General features: G+C 45.6%; 1 protein-coding gene across 1 annotated transcript in view; it reads right to left on the bottom strand.

The window, feature by feature from the left end:
- PPFIBP2 (PPFIA binding protein 2) overlaps positions 1-7,432 on the bottom strand; it is a 97,719-nt gene that overhangs the window by 6,561 nt on the left and 83,726 nt on the right. The window contains exons 12-19 of the mRNA XM_023525064.1: positions 6,757-6,895; positions 4,998-5,139; positions 4,183-4,311; positions 2,588-2,738; positions 2,200-2,311; positions 1,900-1,988; positions 1,468-1,590; positions 122-280 (exon numbers count right to left, since the gene is read on the bottom strand). Coding sequence (XP_023380832.1) covers positions 122-280; positions 1,468-1,590; positions 1,900-1,988; positions 2,200-2,311; positions 2,588-2,738; positions 4,183-4,311; positions 4,998-5,139; positions 6,757-6,895 — 1,044 coding nt within the window. The remainder of the gene's footprint in view (positions 1-121; positions 281-1,467; positions 1,591-1,899; positions 1,989-2,199; positions 2,312-2,587; positions 2,739-4,182; positions 4,312-4,997; positions 5,140-6,756; positions 6,896-7,432) is intronic.

Below are 7,432 nucleotides of genomic sequence, written 5' to 3'. Positions count from 1 at the left end.
AATAATCAAAATACTTGGAGTCTTCAACTTATACAGGGATTTCAGATGAAATATCAATTATTCTTACTAGGACTTATGTCTAGCCCGTACGAAATCAGTTTCTGAATAACTCAGTTTGCACCAAGGCAGGTGGGCTGTCCAAAGAGCCACTTACAATGAGGCCTCCATGGACGCCACTCCCACGAAGGTTGGGCGCATATTCCGCCAGGTCCACGGATCGCAGCCACTCCATCACCCTGTGGTTGGACCACTGCACAACTTCTGAAGGAGAAAGGTTACTCTGTGAAGTGGAGAAGAGTGAAGAAGTTAGGTCTGATAGGCCCTACTGTGATGCTCCATGGAGCCAGCCCCCGGGAACGAGCCTACCTCAGATGCCTCACCAGAAGACGACCATCATGCCTAACTGACCCAGGCAGCCAGATCAGCTGCCTGAAAGCCTTCCCAGTTTCCAGGAAATAGAGCTCTTATGGAATCTCGCAGGATCTTCTACACTGATATCTGATTCCAGAATCCTGTTACTCCCTAATTCTCTGGTTAATTTTCAGACCAATAGTTCCATTCATTCGGTGATTCAACAGAACTTTGAGGAGGACTAGCAATTATGAGCTGAGTGTTTTATAGACAAAAGAAAAATCTCCCTGTTGTAGCCAAATATTTTAGGAGAGTACACATTTAGATCCTTGTGCCTAAATGCCCTCAAATGGCATCTGAGTCTTCAAAATGCCCAGCACTGTGCCCGACACATAGAAGGCATTCAAAACATATTTGTTGAGTAGGGAGAAAATAGGTGATGGAGGGTGGAGGTTTTCAGTCTCTCAGGAAGCTGAGTTAACCTCACAGCACGAACACAGGAGAACAGGAGACAGGCTGTGACTGACAACCCTTTAGCTTTGGGGCCCACCAAGAACTCTGAAGTTCATGGAATATTATCAGGGACTTCTCTGGTGTTTGCATTGCTGTGTTTACCTACACTATTTCTTCTCTAGCAAAACCTGCTCATGCATCCCCTGTGCACCTGGGACTGGAAGTCGATTAATTTCATATCTACGCATAGGGAGATCTATTCTGAAATGTCTGGTTCCTTATGGGCTCCTCATCTTTTCTCCTCTGCCTCCTTTGACACTCATCTTTCCGTTTAGTCTTTACCCTCCCTCTCCTGTGCACATTTCCTCATCTCCTTTAATCATTATGATGGCTTTGAAAGACTTGCTGCTACTGCCCTCTGGCCCAAAGCATGTGTCTCCCCAAATAAAGAAGGAAACTTGGAGGTCTGATGGCTGCTGTGGGACACAAAGTATAGATCATAGAGTGTTCGGGGCACCACGGAGTAGTAGCAAAAGAAACAATCCCAAGCACTGTAATCTGAAATGTAGCCATTTCGTGATGATATCTTTCTTGTTTTCTCACACCCAATCTTACAGGTGTTCTGGCTCAGGGCTACCTGGATAGGTACTGTCCTGCCCTCACCTCATCAGCCGGCCGCCGGTGCAGGCAGTGGGGGTTGAACTTGTTGACATGCAGCACATGAATGGCACATTTGATGCTGAGATGATGTAGCTGGCTAGTGACTTTTAAGAAGAGTAGGTCATTCTGGAAGAGGAACGTTTCGGTTGATGAACCATAATTTCCAAAGTAACAAAAGATTCCTGACACTTCTTCCCAGACCAAACACAGACAAGTCAACCACATCTCAGCAGTGCGCGCAGACACACCAACAGTTTTCTTAGCACAATGGTTCATACTTTTCTACTCGGAACCTTTTATGTAGCAAAAGACACAATTTTAAGACCTCGGGAATATGAAGGAGGTGGCAGAATGAAGTTTAAAATAGCCGCTATAGGAATACCTGAGCTGAGTGCTCACAGGAACCACCGAAATACTGAAAGGAAAAATCCTCACCACAGTTAGGTATTGCAGCATGCGCCCATCAACTCTGGATTCGTGAAATTGGTCTTTGTACTGGGGTAAGCCAATATCATCCAGCCAACCTACAGACACAGGGAGAAACACATGTGTTAGGATTCGTGAGAATGGGAGAGTGTGTAGGCCAAAAGGCGGGGAGTTCCAGCTGTATTCCCCATAAAGTTTAGAAATCCATCTGCCTTTCACAAGGAGACAGCCATCTTTGAGAGCTTACAGGGAAGCTCTGTCTACTCTGAGGAGCTGTCAGAAACATGATACATATATGCCTGTCCTTACGTGTCACCCAAATGTGGTCTAGCTGTGCAGACTTCTCCTCCTGTTTCGTGTTGATAGCTTTCACTGCTAAAACCAGCTTCTTCCTGTGAAGAGGGTGCTTAATTCCTAGCTCCTGAAATTGAAAGATGAAAACAGATGTGAAATTTGGGTGGGCAGTGTGGCCCTCAGAGGATGCCTTGTCTGAGTAGAGATATTCCACTTGGGTGGAGGGTGGCAGTGGACCCCCGCACAGTGCCAAGGGATGAACTAGTGGCAACAGAGAGGGTCTTGGCCTCCTCTGGACATCCTGCTGTGTGTGTGGAGGGGTGGGGAGTAGAAGAGTCGGGGCCTCACGTCCCCAGGCATTGGGGAGAAGTGGGAATCTCCACGCCCAGGGCTCAGCTTTTACCTTTTCCATGTCCTGAGGGGTAGCTGTCAGTAAAGTGTGGCCAGAAGTCACCCACTGCCTGGCAAAGATCACATACTGAGCCAGACCGAAGTCCTCCAGCCACGCACACACACGCTCTGTACTCCACTGGGCGAAGGGGGCACTGGCATCACTGGGAAGCAGGAAAACAGCATGTCCCTGTTAGTGGGAGGGTCTGAGGCTCCAATAATAGCGCCTCACATGAAGGGGAACTACATTTTAACAAACAACCCCCATCATGGGGTCTAGTTGAACTAAATTCCATTACAATGCACTCGTTTGAGGTAGATTCTAGTTTCCTGTGATAATACCCGGCCTGAATTCCAAATCTGCAGCTGTTGAGAGTGTGGGGCAGTTACATGATCCTCATGAGGCTATGTTTACATGTGCCACCATCCATGCACATGTGCATATGTGTCACAAGCCCAGAGTCCTGCCCTGTTAGGATGAAGATCCAAACTGAATCATGTTTTCAACAGGGTTCAACACCGATTTTAGGAAAACACTTAGAAAACTAGGAAAAATGTGTCAGTTCTCTAACATTAAAAAAAATATCTCCAATCAACTACAGCTAATACTTTATTTATTAATGAAACACTAAGGGCATTCATATTAAAGGCCATAACAAGACAATACTTTTTAATCAGTACTAATAACACCAATCTGACAGTTGCAGTCAGTATAAGAAGAGATAAAATAAAAATAAGAAGTATAGCTATTAGAAAGGTAAAAATAAAAGAAAGCCATTCCTTTCAGATGATACAGCTGCCTGCCTAGAAAACCCAAGAGAACTCAGTACGGTGGCTAGTTATAAAATACACATGCACACATAATATTTATGACATACACAAATCGACAATTTTCTATATACCACCAATGCACAGATACTAACATTTTTGTTAAAATAATTTTTAAAATCCCACTAATAGCAACCACAATTATAAAATGTCTAGTAGTTGCCTTTCCAAGGAAACTGTGGGCCCCATAACTGTGTGTGGGGATGGACGGGAAATGATAACTGTAACACTTGACTGAGCAACATAAAAAAAGACATGAATAAATGAAGAGTTAGGTCATGTTCCTAGACAGGATGACTGGGTATTACGAAGTCATTGATTCTTAGAGACATCAATTTTTCATGTAAAGTATGAATATTAACAACACACTTAAAATCCCAATAGAGTCTCTTTTTTTGTGGGGAGGAGAAGGAGTTGACAATGCAATTTTATATTCACTTTTAAAAATAAATGGGGATTTACGGAATGTTAGAAGACTAGATACTTTAAAAGATTCCTTCCAGGAAAGTACCCCTAACATGCCGGTTAAATAAAATGTTTTTGAATGCCTGGTTGAGTTATTCTTAAAGTGAGAGAATTCCTTAAAGGGCCAGAAGACCTCTCGCCTTTTCCTCTATGTGCCTGTAAGTATGAGTGATGTCTACTCTTGTCAAATGGGAAGGGTTGGGAAACTCTACACTAGGAGATCCTGTCTCTTACCTCTGGATGCTCTGGCACATCCAGCCCCCATTCTCACTCCACCTTACACAGTTTTTGTAGATAGACTGGGGAAAGACTTACCTTTTCTGACCCTTGGCGTCCCTGGTCCTAGAAAGCCTTGGCCCTGCTGTCGCCCGGAGCCCACCTCGTCGAAACTCTGCCATCCCCGGTGCATCAGTGTTGAAATTTCCTGACTGAGTTCTTCGGATCCTGTGTGGAGAGGCATCCATGAAGACTGTTAGGGGATAGTCTCAAAGTACGGAGTCAGTGTATCTCCTCCTGCACAGGGCCATGCAAGCCACACCCAGGACTCTCAATGACACTGCTTCTCAGTGCTTCCCCAGAGGTCAAGGATCATGACCTGTGACAGCTCCTTGGCCAGACCCAAAACTCAATTCTAATCCTGCCTCTGAGATGTGGGCTACTCCCCATGGGAGTAAAAGTGAAGTCAGGTGCCTGGTAGGAGGCCCCAGTTTCTGCCTTTTTTCACAGACTGGGTCAGTCAGGCCAGCAAGTAGTCAGCTTTCTGTCTTTAAAGATTTCTTAAGATACAAACTGACCCCTAAAAAGGAAGAAATTGGTCTCACCCATGTGTGTCTCCCAAAGCACATATGGTTGAGTGTGGAGAATGTGCTCAGGGTGTGTGGGATGGATGGATGCCTAGAATGAATGACATGTAAGGCAACTGGTTGTCTTTAATGGATACCTTTCATAGTTCTCCTTCTCTGGGCCCTAAAAAAAGAAATCACTCAAATTCTTCTCTCTAAACATGACCACTCTGTTTTTATTGCTCTGTTCCAACATCTAACTAAACAGTGGTTTATGCAGACTTTTTGCCCAGTCAAGAAGAATACTGATTCCAAGCAATATCATTACAATCATCACCGCCAACTTACTTTCCCCAGAATTTCTTGATGCCTTTGGGGCTCCGTTTACCATCCGGTGTCAGCGGAGACTGAGAACCAGACTCAGCACCGGATGGTGTGGATGACAGGTCATTGGCCATAGTAGTGTCGTCCCAACCACTTTCTGTGTCTCCTGAGATTGAAAGAATGTAATAATGTGTGAATGCAAGAAAGGATGTGACTTAATTACCTTCTCCCCCAAGCCTGGGCCATTCTTCAGTGGGAGTTGGGAAGGGCCTGCCCAGCTCTGCATTCAGGGCAGAACTTTACACCAAGATCTCAGTAGGGAGCTCAAGCACACTCCGGGTTTTCTCTCTGAGGAATTAGTGAGCTTAAGGTTCCAAATCTGGGTGAGCTGTCTTTACATTCTAAGGGTTTGGGGTCCAAGTATTTGTAGGTAACTCCAACAAGGAGCTTGCTCTCTTTTTCCCAAGGGAGATTTGAGAATGCAGGCAGGAGGGGGACCTGGCTGAGTGTTCAGGAGAGGGTGTTAGGGTAGGGAAACAGGGCATCTCACTCTCCACCTCACCTGGAAAGGTACAGTACCTAATACGGGGGCACTGACACTCCGGCCACGATCTCCAGCCAACCAAGAAGCAGAGAAGCCACATGAAGAAGCAAGAGAGGCCCAAGTCCAGCCCACCAGAGTTACAGGGAAGCAAAGAAATAAACAAGAGAGTCATCGAGCAAGAGAGAAAAACTCAAACAGAAAGAAAAATAATCCCACAAGGAAGGAAGGGTTGAATCGTGACTGGGCTTAGCCCCTGGGGTCAGCATAGTGAGGAAGCCTCATGTGAGGGGACCAATTGTTCTTGGGGCCACTTCCTGGTAGGTGGGTATCTATACTCAGGGAGAGTAGCAGAGGCTGAATATACTGGGTCCCACACAGCTTGTGAGGGTGTCAAGGCTCACTTAGGTCAGATTAGAATGTCTGAAGACACTGCAAGTTCACAGTCTGAGTGTCACCAGGATATACTTATTCAAGGACCTATCAGGTTCCTATAGCCAAAGGCAGAACTGGTCAATGGCAGAAGCCAACACATGGGCTGGCACAGAGAACAGCTGGGGATGAGGAGTCAAGGGTAGGGAGAGCTCTGCCAAAACCAAAATATTTCCTCCTGGGCCCCATTCATTGATCTGCTGATGTTATTGGGGAAAGATGGCCTAATATGCGTGAAAAGTAGCAAAGACCTCCACAGTTGCAGGTCCTAAGCACCGAAAGGATACCTGTGGACTGACATCCTTGCCCACTGGCCACTGACTCCATTTCTCTAAGGAAATGCTCTCCCTTGGAAGAGCGCATAATATCATCCTACTGGTAATAGAGAGGCTGCAGAGAGGAAGGCAGAGACAGGAAAGAGACGATCAGGATGACAGAGGAGGAAGAGGAAGGGTCAGGAAGGGTGGAATGGGGTATCTAAGAGGGAGGGAAAAGAAGAATGATGAGATAGACAGGAAAGGGTTCAAAAAAGGAGGAATAAAAGAAAGGAAATAGGAGTGGAGTAATTACAGCTTGAAAGATAAAGTGAGTATACACCCTGGTTTTCTGGGGCTCTGAAGTGTTTACCCAAGGAAACAGTGTGCCCAGAGAGGGAGTCATTGTCTTTGGAAGTGGGACAACCCTGAGGTGTGACTTGTCCCATCCACCCACCCCCACCATTCTCCAGTTGTGGGCTGTAGGGGTCGGTGCAGGGATCTTGTGCAAAGACACTGTTCCAGACGCCACCAGCTCAAGGGCCTGGACACTCACTCAGTCTCAGCAGGCCGCTCCCTGTGGGGTCAAGCTGGGAGGCGGTGGGACTGGATTTGGCAGCCTCTCCATTAGGCATGGCTCCTGAAAGCTTCCCAGGTAATGTGGGATATTTGTGATCCGCCAGAAAAGGGCTGTCCTATTAGAAGCAGGTTGGGGAGAGAGAGATGTTAAATTAGCCATCAGTCCCAGACTCAAACCCAGTTAGGACATCTCTGGATGCAGAAATAACTCAATGTTCTCCAAGAGTCATTTTTCACTTAGGCTGACTCAAAGACCCTTTAAAGATCATTTAGTCCAGGCCAGGAAATAGGACCAGAGTTCTGAGAAAGAAACTTGCCCAAGGCCACACAGTGAGACAGAAATGGAGTCAAGCCCAAATCCAGGGCTGACGGCAACTGACTCTAAATGAGAAGTAGAAGCATCTTGCAAAGGGGGTCTAGCACTTAGAGGCTCAATGAATAAACAGTTGTAAATTACTCTATGAGCTCCTGAATATATAAATCAGAAATCTAATAAAAGCTATTGCTTTACTAAAAATAATTAATATAGTGCATAATGTTTCATATCCAGAGGGCAATTACTGTGAAATACTAAATAGAGAAAATGTTTATTCTATACTAATACAAATATCCTGAGTCAAATTACTTATTTTTTGAAAATCATCATCATCAAT

Source organism: Pteropus vampyrus, unplaced genomic scaffold, assembly GCF_000151845.1.
Source record: "Pteropus vampyrus isolate Shadow unplaced genomic scaffold, Pvam_2.0 Scaffold522, whole genome shotgun sequence".
NCBI lineage: Eukaryota > Metazoa > Chordata > Mammalia > Chiroptera > Pteropodidae > Pteropus > Pteropus vampyrus.
This window is presented reverse-complemented; position numbering and strand designations above follow the sequence as displayed.